The 25,330-nt window shown below is 41.1% G+C and overlaps 1 protein-coding gene and 2 long non-coding RNA genes across 7 annotated transcripts in view; 2 read left to right on the top strand and 1 right to left on the bottom strand.

Annotated features, from left to right (window-relative positions):
• LOC123590277 overlaps positions 1 to 12,874 on the top strand; it is a 145,552-nt gene extending 132,678 nt beyond the window's left edge. Inside the window, exon 3 of the long non-coding RNA XR_006708699.1 lies at positions 12,789 to 12,874. This is a non-coding gene — a long non-coding RNA (uncharacterized LOC123590277). The remainder of the gene's footprint in view (positions 1 to 12,788) is intronic.
• MFAP3L (microfibril associated protein 3 like) overlaps positions 1 to 25,330 on the bottom strand; it is a 57,397-nt gene that overhangs the window by 7,688 nt on the left and 24,379 nt on the right. For 4 of the 5 annotated variants that reach the window (XM_045463188.1, XM_045463171.1, XM_045463194.1 and 1 more), the window contains one exon: positions 12,192 to 13,024. In XM_045463188.1, the coding sequence (XP_045319144.1) occupies positions 12,192 to 13,024 (833 nt within the window). Of the gene's footprint in view, positions 1 to 4,484; positions 5,582 to 12,191; positions 13,025 to 25,330 lie in introns of those variants that run through there. The other variant, XM_045463203.1, reaches the window with a different exon arrangement.
• LOC123590281 lies at positions 13,906 to 18,934 on the top strand. Its single transcript, XR_006708701.1, has 3 exons — positions 13,906 to 15,782; positions 16,902 to 17,092; positions 18,508 to 18,934. It is a non-coding gene; the product is annotated as an uncharacterized LOC123590281 (long non-coding RNA).

Below are 25,330 nucleotides of genomic sequence, written 5' to 3'. Positions count from 1 at the left end.
TTAATAAGTTGATTTTTAAAACAGGACACTGCTGGGATACCTGGGTGGCTCAGTTGGTTAAATGTCCAAGTTCAGCTCAGGTCATGATCTCAGATCATGATCTCACAGTTTGTGGGTTTGAGCCCCACATCAGGCTCCGTGCTGACAGCTCAGAGCCTGGAGCCTGCTCAGATTCTGTGTCTCCCTCTCTCTCTGTCCCTCCCCAGCTCATGTTCTGTTTCTCAAAAATAAGTAAACATTAAAAAATTTTTCTTTTAAAACAGGAAACTGATGATTAGCTTAGAACTCAATGCTTTAAGCACTGAAGCTCATGTCATTGAGGAGACAACAAGGATTAAAACTGAAGGGATTTTTTTTTTTTTACTAGAAATTAGATGAATATAATTTTCTATGATTTTAATGACTGATTTGTGTAAGCTAATGGATATACTACTTTCCATATTTTAAAAATTCACTGATGATCTGGGCATGGCTAATCTTGAGTAACAGTGTGAAAGGAATTCTTTTTTTTTTTTTTTTTAAGTTTTCTCATATTTCCCTTATGCAACTCCTCTTATGCTTCTAAGATGTCAGCATGCAGCTTTTTGGCTTCTCTGGCCCTCCACCCAGGGAGGATGCCCTTCTGGAAGTCTCCTTGGAGACAACATCATTCTTTTCTTCTACCCTTTCAACACTCCTTGCCCCTTCGGTGCTCAGATTTCATCTGGTTGTTGGGTAGAGTCATAGGATTAAACCAATGCTTACTCTGTATTCACGATGCCTGACAGAGGCTAAAGGTGATTACGTCTAGGGTATTTGTGTAATAAGAGAAAAATGGTACTCTGAAGGAATGAATTTTTCATGATGCCATTTCAGCGGCTTTGAGTGAGGACCTTTCAAGACTCAAGTGACCCTGCTCCGGAGTCTGTCTCCTGCACATTCCCTTGAGTTGGGTGGGCAGAGGATCTTCTCCCTCAACAGCATGGCCCATGGTCTTAATCTCAATATTTGAGATGTCACTGGCATTATTAGGGTTTTACTATGGCCCTTGATGCTTAATATAACATCAGAATCAATATTATGGCCTAGGTGCTTGGCATTTAAATTCTAAGTCCTGTCCTGTCCAAGAGGGAAGGATACAAGGCTGACAATATTGCCAGTATCACAGAGGTTGTTTGAATCTTTACTCTTGATTTTCCTTCTACCTCCCTTAGTTTGGGGATATCTTGGGTGGTGGTGAGTACCAGACATTTTAGATACTGGAGGGACTACTTTTTCTTCCCTTGAGACTTGTTTTAAAGTTTATTTATTTATTTTGAGAGAGAGACAGCACAAGCAGGGAAGGGGCAGAGAGAGAGGGAAAGAGAGAGAAGCCCAAGCAGGCTCTGTGCTGCCAACAAAGAGCCCGTCGTGGGGCTCAGTCCCCTGAAACGGTGAGATCATGACCTGAATCAAAACCAAGAGTCAGATGCTCAACTGACTGAGCCACCCAGGCACCACTTCCCTTGAGATTTTAAAGACATGGAAAAACCATGCCCTTATTCTATGTTCAGTGTCTTTTGGTTGCAAGAATAGTTTAGGGTGCCAGTGGGATGTTCAAGAGCTCCCCCACAAAGATACTGTGACCTATTGGTACTTCAGATCCCGTACTTCTCAAGTGTTTTCTAGAATTTCAAATATATGGCTGTGCTCTTCCTTCATGTTTCAAAAGCCATCTCTCTGTCTTCATTGTGTCCTTTCAAGAGGGACAGGAAACCAGATAGGAAGTAACTGACAGATTTGAACATAGTTCTATGGAAAAAACACACTTATTAGAATTAGTTCCAGACACGTTTCAGTTATCTAACTGAGTTTACGGATTAAAAAAAAAAATGTGTTCTGGGGCGGGACAGGAGCAGATGTGGTTGTAAGAAAGCAACGCGAGTGATCCTTGTGGTAACGGCATTGCTCTGTATCTTGGCTGTGGTGGTAGATACACAAAATACATACATGCAAATGAGTACATGTAAACCTGGGGAAATCTGATGAAGATCACTGTTGCTACCCTTATTGTGACAGTGTGCTATACAGTTTTGTGAAATGTGACCATTGAGGGGAACTGGGTAAAGGGTACCTGGGATCTCTCCATATTGTTTCATACAACTGTAAGTGAATCTACAATTTTATATCAAAATAAAGTCTGAGTAAAATGTGTTTCATGTTCTAGACTCAGAGTATTTTGAAAGATAAAATCCATACATGCAACATAAAAGCACACACACATGTTCACAAAGAATAGTCAAGGTTTAGTCGCCCCCACGCCCCACTCAGTGGATACAGACAGTTTTGCTACCAATTGGAGACAATTTTGTGTTTAGGCAAAGCACTGAATCTAAATTTGATGTCATAAGGCATAGCCATTCTCTTTAGATCTCATATAAAGAGGACAAGTGTGACTATATTATGATTTTCCTATCCTGGTGAATGTAAATGTTTAATAAAGAAGGAAAATAATCTGAAGGTTCATAATTCTATATTTGCATTGATTTTTATATTGAAGTGTTGAAAAAAATCTTATAAGGAAAATGTTTAAAAAGGCAGTCCAAATCCATATGTAAGGACTTGGAAGAAACGAGTTGCATGTTTTAGGTATTCTTACATTGTTTTACACTATTCAGCCTTTCCTGGTCCACTTGGGCTGCTGTGACAAAAATACCATAGACTGGGTGGCTTAAACAACAAAGATTTAGTTCTTTTTTTTTAATTTATTTTTTATTTTTTAAATTTCTATTGAGAACAGAGAGAGGCTGGAGAAGGAGTAGAGTGAGGGAGACAGAGGATCTGAAGCAGGATCTGCAGTGACAGCAGAGACCCTGATGTGGGGCTTGAACTCACGAACCCTGAGATCATAACCCGAGCCACTCAGGCACCCCTAAAGATTTAGTTCTTAATGTTCTGGGGGCTGGAAGTCCAAGATTAAGGGAGGGGAAGATCAGTGTCTGGTGGGAGTCTGCATTCTGGTTCATAGACAGCTGTCCTCTTGCTGTGTCCTTATGGCAGAAGGGATGAGGGAGTTCTGTGGAGTTTTGTTTTTTTTTGTTTTTTTTTTTTTTTTTGAGAGCACAAGTGGGGACGGGGCATAGAGAGAGGGACAGATGATCTGAAGTGGGCTCTGTGCTGACACCAGCAAGCCTGATGGTGGGGCTTGAACTCACAAACCGTGAGATCATGACCTGAGCGAAAGTCAGACGCTCAAATGACTAAGCCACCCAGGTGTTCCTATGGGGTCTTTTTTATAAGGGCACCAATGCCATTCATAAGAGTGTCATGCTTCATGACCTAATCCCCTACCAAAGGCCCCACCTCCAAAAACCATCACATTGGGGATTAGGATTTCAACATAAGAATTTTGGATGGACACAAATATTCAGTCTATTGGAAGCATAGCATATTAATGTTTTATTCTTGTGTTATAAACAGAATGTCTTCCATTTTTTTTTGCTTCAGATTAAGAAAAGCATTTATAGATCATCCAGCTTTCTGCTTTTTTAATCACACTGTAAATCTATCATTGACTCCAAATGATTGGGAGTAAACTGTCTGATTAATAAAGTAGTCTCATTATCCAGAGTTAGTGAGCTTGTATGAAACATAGCAATTTCCAATTTCAAAGGACTCACAGACAGTAAAGTGTATTTAACTCAGTCATCTACAACTCATTGTGGAATGAATAGTTAACATGATACAAGAATAATACATATATATTTTTAATTTGGGGTTAAACTTTTTTTTTCAAGATCTGGCAGGGTTTCAGAAGTATCATCAATCACAGTAATTATTGTGATGACCAAAAAATTAGGAACATTATAATCTGCACATTAAAAAAATTAATGATCACAGATGCTCCACATCAGCTGTCATTTTTTGTATTTCCTACAAATAGAATGTACTTAAATCCTCTGCAATTTTTGAAGGTGTTAACACTTTCAAATCTCTTCTTCAGATGAAGACATTTCTACAAATATGATGCCAAGTCATAATTTGTGTAATGTTTCAGTTTTAAAATAATTTCCAACATAACCGGCATTGAAATTTACTTCTTTTATGTTAAACTGATAAGTGTCTACTTCATGGTAGATGCTTTTTTTCATGGACTCTATTTGTTCTGTAATACAGCATTTTACTTCAAGCATAGTAACTTCGTCCTCTGGCAGAACAGCTGAGGTAATGCCAACAGGGAGGAGCGTGGGAAACATCACCCAACAATAGGGACCCTCTGTAGAGCTAGGACAGAGAGTCCTACCTCTTTGTCCAGACACACTTGTCATTTTTGCCTTTGGTGTAAAAACCTTGATGGTTAGAATTAGGAATCTTCTTGGGGCACGTGGGTGGCTCAGTTGGTTAAGTGTTCAACTCTTGGTTTTGGCTCAGGTCATGATCTCACAGTTTCATGGGTTCAAGACTGGCATCAGGCTCTGTGCTGATAGCACAGAACCTGGTTGGGATTCTCTCTCTCTTTTCTCTCTCTCTGCCCCTCCCCCACTCTCGCGGTCTCTGTCTCTCTCAAATAAACTTAAAAATAAATAAATAAAATCCTAGTTAAAAAAAAAAGGATTTAAAGCTTTGGGGAACTTTGTTCACCTTGCCATATGCCTAGGTGGAAGAAGTGTGTGACATCAGTAGACATAATAATCAATCAGACCTAAAACCAGAGGTGCCAATCGCTTCAGGGGTCTCTATTAACACATCAGCTTCATAGGAATCATGGAGAACTTCAGGAAGTAGATGTTATAGAGCATCTGCATTGAACAAAAAGTCCTCTAATTTTGCTAGAGTGTTTTTTTTTTTTTTTGCATAATTTACTGGGACTCCTATTCCATAATGAATCTTAAAACATGAATAATTGTCAGAAAACCCACCCCACTGGTAGAGATTTGTTTTTTGAAAATAACGTATATATACAATTCTTTCAGTTGTTCTAATAGTCTTTCAAAAGTATACTAATATAATGAGGCAATTCATCTGCTGGTTGATTTGCTTTTTTCTCGATGCCGAACCACCCTTTATTCAGTGAGCTGTAGCCTTAGGACATCTCAGGGGCTGGGAAGGCGAGCACCTGATTCACCTGAATTCTGCCTCTAACACCCCCCCACTGCAGAAACCATTCACTCAAATGGGGTGTGTGCCACATGGCATGTTAATTAGCCATATCAGGAGCATGCCGCATTTTTGCAATCCTTTTATATGAATACATTTACAATTTTAGTTTTGTGTTGACACTAAAAAGACAATTTTATTGTGGCAGGACTAACTCACACTTTTGGCTTCAGGGAGCTCAAGGACCAGTGTGGTAGCGCTTTTAAAATTCTTGCCTCAGTGCTTAAGACCCAGCCACGATGGAATATGCTGCTACATGAGGAACGAGTTCCCCGTTTGTCAGAGATTTTCAAGCAGAGCTGAACTACTACATGTAGGCACATTGTAGAAGATACGTAAATTAGATAACTTCACATTGATTTTCCAACTCTGTGACTGTAGGCTTCTTTGAAAATCATGCAGATTAATATTAATCCGTATACAGCTCTTTTGATTAAGGCCCATGCAGAACATGGCATTCCAAAACCTGCAAAAAAAAATTTAGCAACTATTTGTTCTGGGTCTGAAAATAGGCGTCAGTCAAAATTACCTGGTTAGCATGAAACTTTCCTATTTACTCTTTCATAATGATATGATTGTTAATTTTTCCATTAATGCCAGCATAATACTCAGTATGGTTTTTTGTTTTGCTTGGGAGAACCTGTGGATGTTAAGTTACATGTATAATTTATTGGAAAACTCAAGTTACTTTGTCTCTTTAGTCTACAGTAAATTAGTTTCTACCCTTTTTGTCTTGCTTTCCTATCTGGTAGTCCCATCTGGTTTTGCTTATGTGTCCCATATCTCATCTGAGAGGGATTCAGTTTTTGAAGCTGATTGTCAAAGGGACCTACTTAGCATTTTTTGAATTTGGCCTGGATTTGGTATTGTCTACGCAGATCTATTACTTATACCTTCTGTGGAATGTTCTGGGTATGTGAGTTTCCTGGTTTTTTTGGATTCTCCAGAGTATGCTTTATATTACATGTTAAAAATCATTTCCTGAAACAGATAAAAATACATTGCTATAAAGTTTGTTAGGATGGAGTTAAGGTTTCTGAATTTGGATAAAGTTTGTAGTTAAAAAAAATTATTTGTGGGGCACCTGGGTGGCTCGGTTGGTTAAGTGTCCGACTTCAACTCAGGTCACGATCTCGCGGTCCGTGAGTTCGAGCCCCGCGTCGGGCTCTGGGCTGATGGCTCAGAGCCTGGAGCCTGCTTCCGATTCTGTGTCTCCCTCTCTCTCTGCCCCTCCCCCGTTCATGCTCTGTCTCTCTCTGTCTCAAGAATGAATAGACGTTAAAAAAAAATATTTGATTTTTCCTTTTCTCCCAAGATACGTCATGGATGCAAAAGGTAGGGAAAAGAATTGGTTGGGAATGCAAGCTGGTGCAGCCACTCTGGAAAACAGTATGGAGGTTCCTCAAAAAACTAAAAATAGAACTACCCTACGACCCAGCAATTGGCACTACTAGGCATTTATCCAAGGGACACAGGTGTGCTGTTTCTTAGGGACACATGCACCCCCATGTTTATAGCAGCACTATCAACAGTATCCAAAGTATGGAAAGAGCCCAAATATCCATCAATGGATGAATGTATATAGAAGATATGGTGTATATATATAATAGAGTATTACTCAGCAATCAAAAAGAATGAAACCTTGCAATTTGCAACTACGTGGATGGAACTGGAGGGTATTATGCTAAGTGAAATTAGAGAAAGATAAAAATCATATGACTTCACTCATATGAGGACTTTAAGAGACAAAACAGATGAACCTAAGGGAAGGGAAACAAAAATAATATAAAAACAGGGAGGGGGTCAAAAACAGAAGAGACTCATAAATATGGAGAACACACTGAGGGTTACTAGAGGGGTTGTGGGAGGGGGGATGGGCTAAATGGGTAAGGGGCACTAAGGAATCTACTCCTGAAATCATTATTGCGCGATATGCTAACTAATTTGGATGTAAATTTAAAAAAATAAAACAAGTTAAAATAAAAAGAAAGAAAAAAAAAAAGAATGAGTAACGGATTTCCTATCACTGGAAAGAATAAATCATATGCCACAATCACATGCCCTTCAGGTGGGACATGACACAAAATCCACACTCCTGCGCAAATCCTTTATTAAAGCAATGATTAAAACACAGGATGGAGCACATGGTGTTTTGTTTTGCTACTAGAACATCAACTTAAATGCCATTTGTTTATATCTTTAAATTATTTTTAAAAAGTGAACATTTATAGTTCACAAATCCACCAGTTTGACATTTCTGCCCAGATAAAATTTTTCATCTTATTTTCCAATTTTAACAAAGGACATCCAGAACTAGAGATATAGCAAGCCAAACATAAGTGCAAGCAAACATCTTCTTTGACCCTAACTCACTGTAAGCAGCTCTATGGTGTCTGACAGATACATCTGAAGGCTTTTATTACTGGTTAAATAAAATCAATTTATGCCAGAATATTCTTAGAACTATTTGTTTTCTATTTTTACATTCTCTGAGAGCTTCAGTTTTGATTGTGGTATTCTAAATATTAGCCCCCTTCAAAATGATATCTCTAAACTATCTCAAAGATCATTACCACCCTCATATGTATGATATTTTCTTGTATAACAGACACGCACTCAGTCCTTTGGAAAACATATTAAACAATTGTTTTGATTTCCAATCCCCCACCATTGATTTGTTTAATCCAGACCTGATTAATCACTGTAGAAACCCTAAAAAAGTCATTGGGGAAATGAATTTTGTTATCTACTGAGGGATTTTTAAATGAATAGGTGAATGTAAAAATGGCTAGTGTCTTGAAGATGTCAGGTGCTCAAAAGATGTGTGTGAACATACAATGAGATTTGGTAGGTTTAAAGAGTACCAGTAAATTAGCTTAAAAAGCAAGAGTAGAAACAGGGATTATAATCTTAACAGAATGCCAAAAGGATCTGTGAAATAGGTACAGAACAGTAGCTGAACTGTGCCGAATATAAAATACAGTATCTGAAAGATAAGTTAAATGCTCCATTTTCTTACCAAATGAAACACTGACAGGAAATCCCCTGTTAACAGAACCTCAGGGGCTGCCATTTAAGAGTTAGCACTGATAACAACACTGGATTTCGATCTACGAATAAAAGGTGGCTGATTTGCCTCTCCCAAACTGTTTCTCCAATGGCTGGGATGGGTGTTTTTGCAGGTAAGCAGATCTGTGTTGGCTGCACTACACTGAGAGAGTGCTTGTTCAAAACATGCAAATATTCTTTGTGCCTTACATTTACTTCGTGTGCTAAAGAGCTGAGCAGACCCTAGATCACCAATAAATAACAATCTAAGCATTAGACTTAAAACATGTCAGCAGTCCACTAAATAATTTACATAGCCAGAGTTCAATTCAGTCTTTTCATCAAATTGCTTTCTTATCTCACATTTGCCCTTCAAAGGCAAGCTTGAACAACACAGACTTCTACAGTTAAAAATGAAACAAACAATAAAAAAGATAAAGATAGGAAGGAGATTCCAGAATCCATTGTGTGGGATGTCAAGACCTTTTAGCCTTAGTTTTGAAAAAAGGAATGCTCATAAACATCTGAGACAACTCATTCTGGATGTAATGGCACCATAATGCTTGGGATGGGTGAGAACATTCAGCTATTTTTAGAGCAATTTCTATACGTTATACATCACATTTGGTTCCTAGAGATTTTAGTCAAGTATTAGTATTTCTTTTTGCTGAGTATGATATACAAAAAGATGAGAACAGTAGATGTGCCCTAAAGATATGAAAATATAATATATAAAACAAAACCATTATAAATTACATAGATTTTCAGTATAAAATTGTGTTTTTTTCCATTTAGAATAAATACCATCCAAGGTTACAGATCATCTAAGTGAATTAAATATGCACACGTATCTGAATCATTTTCAGAATTTCAAGGAAAGAAGTTGCTAGAGATATGACTCAGAAACCAGAGACTGATGTTGAGAATGACTACATAAGACCCAAAGGACGTGGCTTGGGATTTAGCGTTAAGCTTTTAAAACTGCCCCAAACAGCCTGACGCTCATGCGTGCACACAAGGACACACACATACAGCCATACGTCTATGAATTTCTATGAAGCTGAGCAGTTTATCTTTGAAAAATCAGCTGAAAGTCACAAGGTCTTCTACATTTTATATTCTAGAAGGAGAGAGCCTTTCTCATTTCACGAAGAAGATGTAGGATGGATAGAAGAGTGTAGAATTTCTGGAAGGAGAAATCTCCATTGTAAACCAACCTCCTTTTAGGTTGGCTATGATTCTATCAAGAGCTTTTTGATGCCCTAAGAGGGGAAAAGTTTGGAAAAATCTATATAATAATAATAATAATCTCCCCAGTCTTAAGAAGCTAAGACCAATCTGGAACATTCTTTGGTCATAAATTCCTGCTCCTGCTTCATTAAAAATCTGCTGATTTTAAAGTTTTTATTTCTTATCAATGTCTAGATAGAACTGATGCCTTTCCATGTGGAAATATGCACATGGGTTTGGGTGGAATAACTGAACACAATGCAAAAAAGTTCACACAGTATCACAAAATGAGCTTAAATTTCAGTTGTTGTTTTGGGCATATAGATCCGTAGTAAGATTTTGCTGACCTCCATAGCAAGTGGAAAATGTTTATATTCTTAGAGTTGGAGATAAAGGTGTTCTGCAACCCAAATACATAAAATCCTAATCCAGAGAGCCCACATAGGAGTCATGCTTTCTCTTGACTGCTGTACTACTAGTTGCTTTATGTGACCCCCCCCTCCCCCCCCCCCCCCCCCCCCCCCCCCCTGCCAAGACCCTTCTAACTAGATGCCAGCAGTTCATTCCTGGACAAGTTTGTCTAACCAAACTCCATGTCTTGTTAGACTGCCTTCCACACTGGTTGTCTATGAATAAAGAAGCCCGTCAGGCTACCCCTAAAGCCAAACCCACTGCCCTCAGCTGCACAGCCAAATACATTTGTTGTAAAATTTTGGGCAGCAAAAAGCATCCAATCTCCTGTACCCATTTTGGCTCGCAATGTTGTTTGTCTCTTGCAGCAGGGACCTATCTTGGGAGATTACAAACTCTGTAAAACAATACATGTCTGAGCTAGAAGGGACCTTGTGACTCATCAAGCACAACCCCCATATTCTTCAGATGGAAAAGATTAAGCCCCAGAGAAGGGAAGGGAGTTGTTCGAGATCACTTACTAGATAGTGACAGAGTGAGGACTAAACATCTGGGTCTGCTCCCTCAGTACCAACGTGGCCCATGTAACCTTCAACAACACGACCCCATCACTTGATGTGGCCATGACCCCTACAACAACTTTAAGGTTACTCCCCCTGCTTCTAAGTGACAATGAAATATTACTCATTCTCACTATGGTTAAATTTAAACTATAGAAGTGGTCCTAATGATGTTTTGGGAGAGAAGATCCACAACTTGCTTAAAATGCTATGATTATTTAAAACTGATCCTCCTTGAGTAAGTAAGGCAGCATAAAAAATGTTAGCTGAACCCAGAGATGAAAGTGAAAATCTGTTAACTGGAAAGAGAGCAAGCACGATGATATTGATGTGGTTCTGTGAGAGAGTGAGACCATTTAAATGGTGCTCAGAGCCTATCTAGTCTGCCCCCTCTGACAGATAAGGAAGCTGAGACCCATACCTGCCCAAAGCCAGGCAGCTAGTTATTGGCACAGTCAGGTAAGGTGTTGACCTTTGCATAGACTGACTTTTTCTCCTTTCCATAACATCATTCAGCCTCACATATTACTGCTTTCTTGTGAGACTAAAAAATAATTCAATAATTTGGCGTGAAATTTGATGACACAGTTCCCTAGGTCATTACTCCAACCTTTCACTCTCCCCTTCAAGACCAGCAAGTTAGCTACGTGGTTCACAAAGCGGACCTGGTTACACAACTTCACAGATCTTTATTTTGCTGCCCTGAATTAAGTGTTTGAGTCACTCGATGGCATATGGCCCTCCAAGCCCTTCTGGGAAGTCAATATTCTACAACCTACAGGGATTCATCATATGCTGCTGTCTTCAGAAGCAATACATTTTCCAGATAATCAGTTTTTGTTTGTAAGATGATGTTACTTACACATAGAGAGCAGGTTTCATGGGTAATACAGGTATATTTGACCTTTTATAATTTCCCTCCACCAAAAGGCTCTCAGAATCGGACAGGTAAACACATTTGTTTTTGGCTAATAAAGTGCTATTCCTGGGCAAAATTTTTCTCAGTTTCACAATAGCAGCTTCGTTGGAAACAAAAAAAGTGATGTATGAACACAGGCCTGGGTAGTGACAAAAATAATGAGCCTAGTAACTACTCGGGAACATTACAGGTGACTTGTAGGTATCAGCCCTGGCACCAGTGACTGATACCAAAGCCTCTGAGGTAAGTATTCTAGGGGGAAAATAAGGACAAAGTGGCAAAGAGGACCAAACCGGAAAGAGCAATTAGTATTAATGTAACAACAACTACTCCATTATAAAGGAACAGTGAAAGGAATAAAACTGAGAAGAAAGTGCAACAAACCCATGTACGTGCATTTGCTATTGTAGCAGACCTATAATTTTTTTTAAAGGAAAAGCAATGCGGTGTGCATTGGACAGGGCTCTTGAACTCAGAATATCTTATAGTAATATTCTCTTTGACAAAAGGGCATCACCCATTAAGGTTATTTGGCAGAGAAGAGCCTCTAAAATTCATATCGCATGGACAGACACCTTCCGTCCAGTATTACCAATTCTGCACCCTGATGTTTCTCACATCCTTTACTGTGGGGGAAATTCCAGTCATGTCATAAACTGCACTCAGGTGTTTCCCCTTTTAAAATGGCGTCACTCCTACCTAAGGGATGAGAGTCTCCTGGTAAGGCTTAGCGGCGAGTGCGTACTACATCTGCACTACAAGGAACAGCCCCTGATTTTCTTGATATGCATAGCTTTTCATGGTTGATATTAGACATGGCTTTCATAAATAATGCAGGTGTTTCTGTCCTGTGCCACTGCTGGCTCTGAAGTTTCCAAGTGAGCTGGTGGCAGGACTCTATCTAATACCTCGATAGGCGTTGACTCTTCAGACGTTAGCTCTGTGGATGTTACATCTGTGGAAGGCTCTGCAGTTTCCGGGGAATGGTCGGCTGACGGTTCTGTCTCCTCTTCATCTTTGACCTCAAATTGCACACCGTCTTGGTCATCCACGTGATCTTTTTTGGACTGTGGGTGCACAGACACCTTGATGGCAATTTGCTGAGGCTGCTCGTGCAGCGATGAGGCGTCTGAGTCAGCAGTGGGGGAGTCACTTCTCTTCAGGGAGTTTGGGATTGTGTAAACCTCATCCCTGTCTGAAGCCTCCTGGCCTTCTGGAGTGTGCCGCACAAAATTCTGCCCCTGCTCCTCAAGCCCGACCACCTCCATGATTTCCTCCATGATGGTCCTGCAGTTCATAATGAGGGGAGGCAGAGGCACACTCCTGGCAAGCTCTTCGATATAGCGTGCAAACTCCATGGTTTTGAACTGGGTGACTTTGGCAAGCTCTAGAGTTTTGGCTGAGGTGATGATGGGGATCCGCTTGGCAATCTCAAATGCCTTTTGCAGCTTCTCTGCGCCTTCTGTCCTAAAGAACTCATTGATGGCTTTCTCGGTCTTCTTCAGGTGACTGCTCATCATGCACAGGCGGGTGATATTGAGGACCATGACAACGGTGAAGGCCACAAGGCAGACGACCATGTAGTAGACGCCCATGTCTCCAGAGGTAAAGATGACTCTCAGGGTCACCGTGTTGTTCACAGTGCCATGGATGTTAGAAGCAACACATGTGTATTTACCTCGGTCTGAAAAAGACACCTTGGTGATGTTCAGGAGGCCGCTGTCATGCATCTGCCATTTTCCTGTGGGAAAGAAGGGGGGAAAATTCAACCGAGGACACACAGGTCATATTAAAGTGTCTACAAACTCTCACATTACTAAAAACATCTACTGCCGCCACTGCTACTACTGCTACTGATACCGACAGTGAGCAATTACTACGTGCCAGCCAGTGACACAGTGACGTGCGTTAATGCTTTTCATCTCCACAACGACTCTGTGAGGTTGGTACTCATACCGGCTCCATTTCACAGGATGAAGAAACTAAGGCACGGTTAGATTAGCCCACCTTCCCAAGGTCACCAGTTTGGAAGAAGTGGGAGAGCAGATGAACTCAGGGTCGAAAGGCTATACTCTTAACCCCCAAGCCATGCTACGTAATTCTACAGCCTCGTGAAAAGTAGGAAAAATAAACAATCTGGAAAATACTGTGCTCTTATTAAAGAATTCCTTAAACATAGCATCTGGTTTTCTAACCTGCCCACGAGCATGATGCTATTGAATATATATGTTCATTGAGGGAGTTTAATGCTTCTAAGAATATAAAGTATTTTAGGATCAACATAAAGTCTGGAGTAAGCCAATTAAATTATAATTGTTTACCTGGGTTTCTCATATTTGAGGTTGAAGTTATCCTTGTATGACCTCAGTTAATTCAAGCATAACATGTCATTAATTTTGAGAATTTATGATGAATTGTTTATAGTACTTAAAAGTTACAAGCTAACAATGTGAACATTCAGAGGCTGGGTATGAATTAATACCAATTTAATGTTTTAGCTTTGCAAATAAATTATAGACCCATCAAGTCGAAAATAAGCCTCACATAATGGAGAATGCATGTTGATAAGTGCAGTTCTATTTCCTTCTCTGGCCTGGAAAGGAGCTAGTGTTGCCCCAGGGATGAAGTTCTGAATCAGGGGAAACTCTTTCATTGGGATTCATTCTTTGTCTGCCTCTGTACCCACAGGTCATTAGAGGTTTGGCTTCTAGGTCCTGGGTCTGAGGCTTTCTGAAAGCCTACCTATACTGTCCTATAGAGATGGAAGGGTCCAGGACAGTTCTCTTGGGAGCTCTGAGGAGCAGACAGGGAGATATTTCTCCATAAAAGCACTCTGGCTCCACAAGCCAACTAGAGGAGCCTCTCCTGAGAGATGGAGCAGTTCAACATGTAGTTTTCCTTTTAAGTACCTATTATCAAATTGTATTTTCACTTGTTTCTTCTCCTTCTGGCAGTGACTTCTAATTCTATTTAAAAATGTGATATTTCCCAAAAGCAACAAGCAACTTGTTCCCCTCCTCCCCCCCTTTTAAACTTGTGAACACGTAAGTGACTACAGTCTCAGGGCACTATGGGCTGAAGCAAGAGAGGGCCTTCTTCATTCCAGCATCTTCTACTCCTAGGAACATCCTTAAGGAAGCTAGGGTGGAGCGGTGAGGTGCCTTCCGGGGACCTGCGGCCCCTCCTACCTGCTAGGCACGCTGGATCTGGCAGGATGCCTCTTGTAGGTGCTGTCCTATTACTCTTTCTGAAAGAACATCTTGGAAGAGTGGTTCCTAGTGTCCCCGAGTAACCCTTTTCTAACAATTCGGCCAGTGTCTTTTCCCCAAGAGTAGAAAACACTGGTTTGGAAAATCTAGTGAATTTTTGGTTTCTTGTGAATGTGTGTCAACCAACAAACCTAAGCACCCAGTCTGTGAAATCTTCTCTCGTTTAGATTGGGCAGGCCTTCCACTCCCTTCATTCCCCGAACGTGGATTTTGATACTTCGGCTGCAGGTTTGTCCAAATGTAGAAATAATCTGGGGCAAGGGAATCAACGTATTATCAATTTATATTTTTAACATGTGCATGTTTCATAAAGGTGGACTACAGCGGGCATAGGCAAACTCGAGTTGACTGGAAGCTTATTACGGATATAGAAGGTATTTGGTTCCAGAAAATTACAGACTATACTTGTAGGAGTTTCTCAAATTTACCTTCTTTCTTTTGTTGGAAAATATAACAGGAACTAGGATGGAAGAAGGTGAGGTGAGGTTATTTATATGGGGAGTGGTAAGGGTCAAATTGTTCAACTCCTAACCTCCCATGGCTGTTCCTTTTATGGAGGAATTACCTCCAAAGTAGTCTGAACCTGGGAGTAGCAGAAGAGCAGAAAAGACCACTAAACTAAGAAGGCAGGTATCTGATGGTATTATGAACAGCTTCTCTTCACACCTAAATAATAATTTTAGTGATCACTGTATTCTGTTATGGGTCACAAAGCAAGTCTTTGGTAGCCAACAGACACACACATGTATGCGTGCGTGCACACACACACACACACACACACCGCTTCCAAAGACTATAATGTCACAGGAGCTAAGGTTATCACCTCAAAGGTGATGTAAGTCTGTATCACTTCTTTTTTAAAGGCTGATACTAAGACTCTACATATTTCCTCTCAGTCTCAGCTTGACCACTGGTTAGTGAAAAATAAAGATTTCTGTGTGTTCTACCAGATGCAGCCCTGAAAACAACGAAGATGGCATAGATTGCACTTTGTGGTCCTCCCACATCAGCTCTGCACCCAGGCTCACGAACAATTTCCATATAGAACCCATCCAGCTGGGATCATCTTGAGAACGTTTTCTGTGTTGCACGTTACCATTCGCCTCAGTCTACAAATATCTTGCCCTGAGACTCATTCTGGAAGGGTCCTGGCTTTAGCTTTAACTTTACTTAAGAAAACAAGAACACCCACAATGACTGTCATAGGAAACCATCAGTGCTCTTCATGAAGTGCGTATACAGTGCTGTTCTCGTGTATTTTAGATGGTAACTGGGCATGTCAAAGTTGTGCTGAATTTTCACTAAGCTGCATCACTTTAGCACAGATAAAAACCTAAAATGTCGGCAGCTGATGCCGAGTCAGATCTACACGCAACGATTCTGGAGGATATAAAGAGGCGGATGTTAAACCGTGACTTTCTGAATATATTACCAAAGATTACGTGTAAAATATTTCCCTAATGCCCTTGACAGTTGTTCACTAATACATGCCCTGTGCCTTGCTCAGATTGTAACCCCTCGAAAGCCCTTCCTCCACCTCCCGTCATCCACTCTGGTCCTGTAAGGTGACCCTCACCTGAAGGCTTCACCCTAAAATACTGACACATGCAGTAGGAGAAGGGCTGCTAGAGTTTGCCCAGGAATCTGTCACAGTCTCCCCGAGAAACTCCAGGCACAAGAATCGCACATGAAAACCTCCCACGTGGGAGCAGAAGTAGTGTGGTGACAGTCTCTCCTTTGCAAAGAGAAAAGCTAACAGATGTTATTTCTTAGCTGTACTGCAGTGTGTATTTTATGCTGCGCACACACACACACACACACACACACACACACACAAAAGCTGACATTTTTAGAAGGGCAGTGATCTTTTTTTAATCTTGTTCAAGCGTTTAGTCAACAAACATTATTGAGTAAATTGCGTTTGCAGCAGGTTCCACGCTCGACTGTACGAATACAAAGATGAGTTAGACAGGATCCCCGACTGAGAAAACCATCCGGCCCAAGGAGGGATGCAGACGGCAACAAAGGACCGTGGCTCACTTGGCAAAGTGCCGACCCAGGGCAGTGGGGTGGGAGCACCAGCTTCTTGGAGAGGCTTGGGGAACCGGGCCAGGATGAGGGCGGGCTGGGTGGTGCAGGTGGCATAGGAGCAATAGAGGGAACCCAGGCTGTGCTGCTGCAGCTGACAAACTACGTCCAAAACCAAGAAGGGCTAGGGTGGGGACAGGGCCAGAGAGGAATGCAGGGCCAGAATGTTCAAGGGCTTTGTATTTATCCTGTGGGAGAACAGGAACCCCTCACCCTACAGGACTTCCCCCTGACAAACAGGCCTTATTTCATTTCTTACAGCTGCCATAGGACCTTCCCACAGGTTTCCTCTCTGCCTGGAAAGCTCTCCTCCCTCCCGCCTCCAAGCCTTGCCTCACCCCTTCTTAGCCCAGTTCAGACACCACCTCGCTGTCACCTCGCTACCTGAGAAACCTTCTCTGACCCCTGACTAAACCAGTGAAGAAAATCAGAAAGTCCAGAAGCAGATGCCGGTAAGCATGGGAATTTTAAAAATAAGGAAGATATTTTAAATCAGCAGGGAAAGAATACTGGGATAACTGACCATTCATTTAAAAGAAAAATGAAAATGGAGTTATGTTCCTATTTGATGTGATACATAAAAATAATTTCCAAGTATTCTGAAGATCTAAATGTAAATTAAAAGTATAAAATTAGGGTGCCTGGATGGCTCACTTGGTTAAGTGTCAGACTCTTGATATTGGCTCAGGTCATGATCTCACAGTTCCTGCTTGGGATTCTCTCTCTCTGCCCCTCCCCTGCTTACATGCTCTCTCTCTCAAAATAAATAAACGTTAAAAAATATTTAAAAAAAAATTTTTTTTTCAACGTTTATTTTTTTGGGACAGAGAGAGACAGAGCATGAATGGGGGAGGGGCAGAGAGAGAGGGAGACACAGAATCGGAAACAGGCTCCAGGCTCTGAGCCATCAGCCCAGAGCCTGACGCGGGGCTCGAACTCACGGACCGCGAGATCGTGACCTGGCTGAAGTCGGACGCTTAACCGACTGCGCCACCCAGGCGCCCCAAAAAATATTTTTAAAAAGCATAAAGTTAATAGAGGATATAAAAACATTTTTACAAACTAGGGATACAAAGTCTTTTTAGGCATTTCAAGAATCCCAGAAACTATAAAGGAAAACAATAATAGATTAGATTTCTCCACAATTAAAATTTTTACACTATAAAATATGTCATACTAAGTAAAAGTAAAAGCATATGACAGAGTGGGAGAAAATTACGAATATTTGACAGACAAATGCTTACTAGGTATGAAACATAAAAAAAACTATAAATCAAGACAAATAACTCAAAATAAAAAATGGGGAAAGGATACGAATGGATAAATCACAGAAAAAAAGAAATATGAATAGTGTCTAACTATAAAAAACATAACTTTTTTAAGAGTTTATTTTTGAGAGAGAGAGAGAGACAGTGTGAGCAGGGGAGGAGTAGAGGGAGGGAGACAGAGAATCCCAAGTAGGCTCTGTGTTGTCAGCATAGAGCCTGACTCAGGGCTGGAACTCACGAACCATGAGATCATGACCTGAGCCAAAGTCAGATGCTTATCTGACTGAGCTGCTCAGGCGTCCCCCAAAACATAACTTGCAACCTTTCAGAGTGCCAGAAAAAGAGGGAAGACACTGATTATATATTATGTTGCTGAGAGAACAGGGTAAGGGATGCTTACACACGTGGCAGTGGGGAGTCAGGTTGGTAAAACCTTTGGAAGGTTGATATGGAGGCATCTGTCAAAATTCAAAATGAATGTAGTCTATGACCTACTTGTAGACTTCTTGAAATTTCTCAAATCAGACAAGCCTAAATTGACTGAAAAAATATTAACGAATGTAAAAAAATCAAGGTAATGAGAAAAATCTCCTTTTCAGGATAGTTTTTCTACAGGGACATGGTTCCAGAACTTTCCCCTCCTGCCAACATTCTCTGGGAGAAGCCATAACCTTGGTCCCAAGCCAGGAAGGTGGCTGACTTGGTACCACTGTGCTCGCTGTGGGGCACACACACATGGAAGAGGAAGTTGCTCCAGACACTACAATGTCATGTCAACAGGACAGTGTCAGGTAGACTGTCCAGTAATGAGAGAAGCAGATCAGCAGCCTCATATGGCTACAGTCATATGATGGGAGTCACTGTGGCTCAGTGTGTAGCCAGTGTATGGCACTGGATCAGAACTATGGCTCATGCAAATGACTTCTGACCACATTACTGCTGTACAGAAATGAACAGCACTGATACATTCTGGAACTAAAGAATCATAAGGAAAGTGAGAACACAACCTACAAAGATACTATAATTACAGCTTCCTTCAAACACCATGTCTACTACAATCCTAAATTTCTCCAGCTTTTCCTGAGGATCATGGAGCATTAGAAATTAAAATTATGCCCAAATACTAAGCTCTTAGAATTTCCCCCAAATTACTTATTCGAAGATAAGGATTTCTTTTTTCTTTGGAGATACCTTTCTGTGAATGTGTAAATAAGCTGATGTATGGTTTGTCTATGTCCCCAGTGAGTGGCATGAAAAGATTAAAACTCTGTTCACAATCCCAGTGAGGTACTTAGGCTCTTGAGCTTTACATACCTATGGTTTTTAAGGAGGAGATTTCAACTAGCCAAAATAAGTAGGTTTTTTTCTTTTTTTTTTTTTAAGTGTATTTATTTCTTTAGAGAGAGAGTAAGTGAGGGAGGGGCAGAGAGAGAGAGAATCCCAAGCAGGCTCAGTGCAGGGTCCAATATGGGGCTTGAACCCACGAACCACGAGATCATGACCTGAGCTGAAATCAAGAGTCAACGCTTAACAGACTGAGCCACCCAGGTGCCCCAATACATTATTTTCTTGAAGCCAACTTTAAAAATTTTCATGTCAGTTAAGCGTTCGACTTCTGTGCTGATAGCTCAGAGCCTGGAGCCCGGAGGCTTCAGATTCTGTGTCTCCCTCTCTTTCTGCCCCTACCCTGCTCTCTCTCTCTCAAAAATAAACAAGCATTTAAAAAAGTTAAAATAAATTTAAAAAATTCATGTGGTAAGAGTTCCAATAAATGTTTAGGTAAACATAAATGAAGTACAAGATTCACCTGAATATCGCATCGAATCAAGTCTTCAAATAAGAACTAGATGCACGTGTGTGTAGGTGTCTATAAATGTGGTACTTATCCTCCAATATGTGAAAAACAGACCACTGAAGAGAAAGAATCCATGCCTTTTTACAAAACATAATTGAAAACAAATTTAGCACTGCATGGCTGCACCTGTTACAGGCTTCTGCAGTAGATGATGGCTCCGTGAAGCCACTGCAGACTCTGGTTATAAACACTGCAAGCCGTAAGGGCTCTTATGCACCACTCCCCCAATCCTCCCAAGAGACCTCTTCAGAGGCTACCAGGGCAGCTCTAACAAGCTAGTTCCTACATCATGTGGAGTAAAGGTGGCCTGGGATAATACAGGCTTAGTTCAGCTTTCAGCTCAGGAAGGTGGGGGTGGAAGGCTATGCTGTTCACAGCCTGGAGTTACGCTATGCTTAAAGGTATAAATAATATCTGAAAAGATTACCTACTGTCTTTTCACTTCCTGGCAAAGGAAACATATGACCCTCCAGCTAACTGGATCTGGTGATCTTAATTTTTAGTGCCAAGTAATTCCACGCAGGCTAGCAAGTCTTTTCTGAGAACAGCTACAAGTGGTTTTCCAAGACAAGGGCACCCTACGCTGGGTTCATATAAATGACTTCCATTTTGGGAATTTCAGCTGTCATCCTTATCTGAGGTGGATCCAGAAGGGTCTTTTCACAGCTAAGACTATAGCACTCTGAGTTCATATCCCAAATGGAGCATAACTCATCCAAGAAAAACTATAAATGGTGGTTAGTTATCAGGTTGGCCCTTGACATGGATCAATTTGGAAAATGAGCCATAATAACTTAAACTACTTTTATGAAAGAATACATAATGGGTTCAAACAACTGACCTCAAGATCTACTTTGGAATGATTCTTTAATTAGCAGAGGAGTGCTTCTTTGCGTTAGATCAGGGTCCCTGAGCTTTGACACCATTGACATTTTGTGCTGAGTAATTCTTTGTAGGGGTTTATCTTGTGCATTGAAGGATGTGTCGCAGCATTCCTTCCTTTTACCTAGTAGATGCCAGTAGCATAATTTCCCCCACTTCCTTTCCCTCCTCCGCCAGGTTATGACAACCAAAATATATCTCCAGACTTTGCCAAATGTCCTCTGGGTGGAACACAGGCTCCCGCCAAGAACCACTGAGTTAGGCAGATGTAAAGTTCATCTTGTGTATAACACATTTAGTAATGTCCACATACGCTCACTGCTTATTCAGAGATAGAAGCATGTTGGATATCAACAGGTCCTGTGTACTCAAGAGTGATGGTGGGGCAAGGGGAAGCCTCTGATGAAGGAAAGGATTCCAAACTTGCTACCAAGGCAGTCTCAACATTGTTTTGAAATTTCAAATAACTTTTTTTTTTAAGTTTATTTATTTATTTTGAGAGCAAGTGAATGAGCACAAGTAGGGGAAGGGCACACAGAGAGGGAGAGAAAAAAATCCCAAGCAGGCTCTGTGCTGACACGGGGCTCAAACCTGAAAACCGTGAGATCATGACCTGACCGAAATCAAGAGTCAGATGCTTAACTGACTGAGCTGCCCAGGCAGCCTGAAATTTCAAATAACTTTGAAAGGCTATAAATTTTTTTATATTAATTCAATGTTTTTAAGGTTGAGAGATTGAGATAGAGAATAAGAAGTTACCCAAGAAATTATTTCCTGTCTTTTCAAAACACACTAGATTATGAAATAGAGATTTAGGCACTTGGAATCTATGGCTGCCAAAATATAGGGCGATATTACCAATAACAATAGCAGCAGTTGCCATTTACTGACAGCTGGACATGTTCCAGGTCACTGTGCAAAATGTTTAATACACAATAGTTTATTCAAGACGCTCAGCCCCACCTGCTAGTAAAAAAGGATTTTCTCTATCTTACAAAAACTGTGGCTCAGAGGAGGTAAGGCACTTACTCAAGGAAAGGCTATTGTGGGATTTCCAGTAATGTATTCCTAATTACACTAATTTTATTTCATGCCTTTGGTAAGTTGATTTTTCATCTCAGATATTTAATCTACTAAAAGAAGAATTCAGTGTATTTTCGGTAGTTAATGCACTACTTCACGCTGATCTCAGAGGTAAAGGATGATTTATATTTACCGTGGGAACTGACCCTTCTTAGACGTGCATTAAGTAAGGAGGTCATATACTAACTAGTCTGAAAACAGGGCTGGCACAGGCTGTTGTCCCTTGCAGAAGTAGTGAACAGGCATTTTATAGTCTATTCCAAAAATCTGAAAAGTGGAGATGAATGCAAATAAATAAATAAATGCAAAACTTATGGGGCTCCTGGGTGGCTCAGGGGGATGAGTGACCAACTCTTGGTTTCAGCTCAGTTCATGATCTCACTGTCATGAGATCGTGCCTCCCCTCCCCCCGCCCCACCAACCATGGAGCTTCGAGCTGAGTGTGGAGCCTGCTTGAGATTCTCTCTCCGCCCCTCCACTACTGGTGCGCACATATGAGTGCTCTTTCTCTTAAAAACAAAAACAAACAAACAAACCAAAACCTGTAATAATGAATTCCACAACGCTAAAGTAGCAGAGGTGACAATTGGGAACTTTGTGCACTTTGGCTCCATTTACTCTGTGCATGTTTTACTTTAAAAGACAGTCTTTAGTTATTTTTGGTGGAAGAACGCTGTAAGGGTGTGGAGAACCAATCCACAGAAGTCTCAAACCTAAGTTGGAAGAAGAATTTCAAACTTAATCGCTAACAAGGCAGATTGTGTTTGGCAAGGCCTCTGCTGGCTGACTTTCCTGAAATGCTCGTTATTTATCATCAAAGGTGCTAATGTGCATTTAAATGGCTTAAAGTCAGAGTACGAAGCCATGGCAAAAATACGCTGGCTAATTAGTACCTGAAATAACTGGCACTTTTTTCATAATACTTTCTGACAACTGTTTATTTCTACTCACCTCAAGCAAAAGGACCTTGTGGTAATTTGTGGTTATGCATGTTATTGGAATTCTGAGCTATTTCTGTAATATGGGCGGTGGACTACCCCCAAAACATGTCCTTTGGTGAATGGCCAGAAAAAGAAAAGTCCTCCTCCAGAGACAGATTACACATTAGCCTGTCTCGATCCTCTGGACTTGAAGGAATGAGCAGCAGGGAAGGGCAGTGAAGCAGTTGACGCTCCCACCAGTGACGGGCAGTAGCCCCATTCTTTCCAGGACCGGCAGGGCTGGCATGAATAATAGCTCTCTCACTTTGTCAGCATAAACGAGAAATGAAGTTGGTCCTTCCTAATCACACAATGAATGGTGATGTGCTCCTAGATCGAGTCACCAGGTGATTTTGATGCTTTGTGTGTGTGTGTCACATATACACGTGACAGCACATATCCTGACACTGAAACTGATGTGGGTGATGACCATGCATTTTCCATCCAGGAAGGCTTCTCTCATTCGCTCAGTCTGGGTTGGATGCTCTTCAACATTTTTCACCTAGCAAGACCCAAAGAGTGAGCAGATGCTGGTTGGACACAGAGGGAGAATAAATACTAGCTTGTCCACACTCTGGCTGTGTAATATCCTCTCTGTTCACTTGGTCCCTCATCTGTATACATGAGGATTAATAATATCTACCCGTCATGCTTACTGTAAAGATCAGAAATGGTATCTGTAACTTGGTATACGAGGGCTTAATCAATGGTTGGGATTGTTAATGAAAATTACATTAGTTTTTTTAGTTTGGTTTTAACAGTAGTCTATTGTATCTAGGTAATGTTCTGGGATATTGGCATCATTTTTCATAGTATATTCATTCAATCACCTCTTTGTTGAGTTATAATGAAACACTGCTCCATTTAAACTTCTAGACTATTAGCCTGACAACTGAAATTTTTGTCCATGGTTATAATATGGGCATTTTCCCCATCAGAAAGAAAGAGTTAAAGACTTATGGGTCCTCTGATAGGCCATTTGAGCACTGAAGTTCTAATATTTCATGACGAGGAGTGTCATTTCTGCTATTTCTTATGTCTTGCTTGGTTGTGAGGTACAGTGTTTTGTGTATTGCCCTGTGTTCCTGACATTCTGGAATCACTATTATTATGCACTGCAGTACAAAGGCTGAGCTGGAACATCAAGTACTAGTATCATATGAGTTCTTTTTAAAAATCTGCAGTGCATCCTCCTTATGAGATTTGAAAACGGCTAACTGATTTATCAGCAAGACTGCTGGCTGCAAACACAATACAAATGCTGGGTTCTGATGGAGCAGTTCTCTGTGCCACAAAGGCTTTTGCTGGCTTCCCCTGGTTCTGGGGTTCTGGGCTTCTGCAGTCTGCTACTATGGACCACCTGAGTGCCACAGAACAAAAGGAAATCGAGCCATGTGGCTTCCATCTAGTCCAGCCTCCTAAGACACAGATCGAGAAGGCAGGTACAGAGTGTGCTTGCCAAGCCCGCGTTAATAGTTAGAACGACCTTTTCAACTGAGGCAACATGTGATCTCTCTGAAGCAGAAAGGCCCTACTTTAGGACTGCAATCAAAATGTGGTGACTGAAATTCAGGCCCCAGCACTGTGGTTCCCACAATGTCTCCCTCTCTAGGACTCAGGGGTTTAGTGCCCCAGCTCCTTGGTACCGGTGATGACCCGTGCTTCAGTGTCCATGTGAAAGGTAGATTCAGGTCTGGAGTCCTTGTTCCCCTCAATTCAGTTCCCTTGTTATTCCCCGTGGCGGCCCAGCTCGCAGAAAGATCTGATGGAGTATGGGGACTTGAGTGTGTATATGTTACCATGGTTACTGCCCCCTTCACAAGTGTGGGATCACTTGCTTTTGACTTGGAGTCTGTGAGGAAGGAATGGTAGGGATGGAAACCAACTGTGGGCTTGGGGTGCTGGTGTCTCTTCTTCTCACTGTCACTAGTGAAGGTTCTAGTCACAGCCATTAACTAACAGTGGGACTTTGGGAAAACGTGGGTGGAAGAAGAGATTTGGATTACACTGTCTCTAAGTCCCTTCCAATTTAAAAATTCTATGGCCTCAAAATTTTACTTGGTGGGGATCGAGGTCCACTCTACCAAATTAAACAGACAGACATACATGTAACATATGGTATTTTCACTGGAGGGAGGAAGCTTTGTCATGTTGTACATCCCTGAATGGTTAATTCAAAGCAATGTGAGAGTGCTACAATGAAACCCCAGATCCCAGGTAGTTGGACTGCTAGTGGCCTTAACCATGAGGGACACAGCGGTGAGCCACAAGTATGTAATGGCAAGAAAACTCCATTTGCTCAGCTCCTAAGGAGACATAAGGTATTAGCTTCCATTCTTTTCCAGAGTGAGATAAAATGAAGGAAAGAGATTAAAAACGTAGGTTTTCTTGGAGCAGAAACTCTCTGGGGATTATTCATTGCTTAAAGGGCTGTGGATGGGAAGTACAACATGAATGAAAGGTGACAGAAACTAGTAAGCTGCTACTTCAGAACAATGATCTTTTTACTCCCCCACCCCTACTTCACACAGTAAATGCTTTAGAAAGTACATTAACTCCTTCAGGCCAATTAGCTCAGGCTTGGGTTTTCAGACAAGTACTTCTCACACCTAAAACAAGAAG

The sequence above is a fragment of the Leopardus geoffroyi genome, chromosome B1 (assembly GCF_018350155.1).
Source record: "Leopardus geoffroyi isolate Oge1 chromosome B1, O.geoffroyi_Oge1_pat1.0, whole genome shotgun sequence".
Classification (NCBI taxonomy): Eukaryota; Metazoa; Chordata; class Mammalia; order Carnivora; family Felidae; genus Leopardus; species Leopardus geoffroyi.
This window is presented reverse-complemented; position numbering and strand designations above follow the sequence as displayed.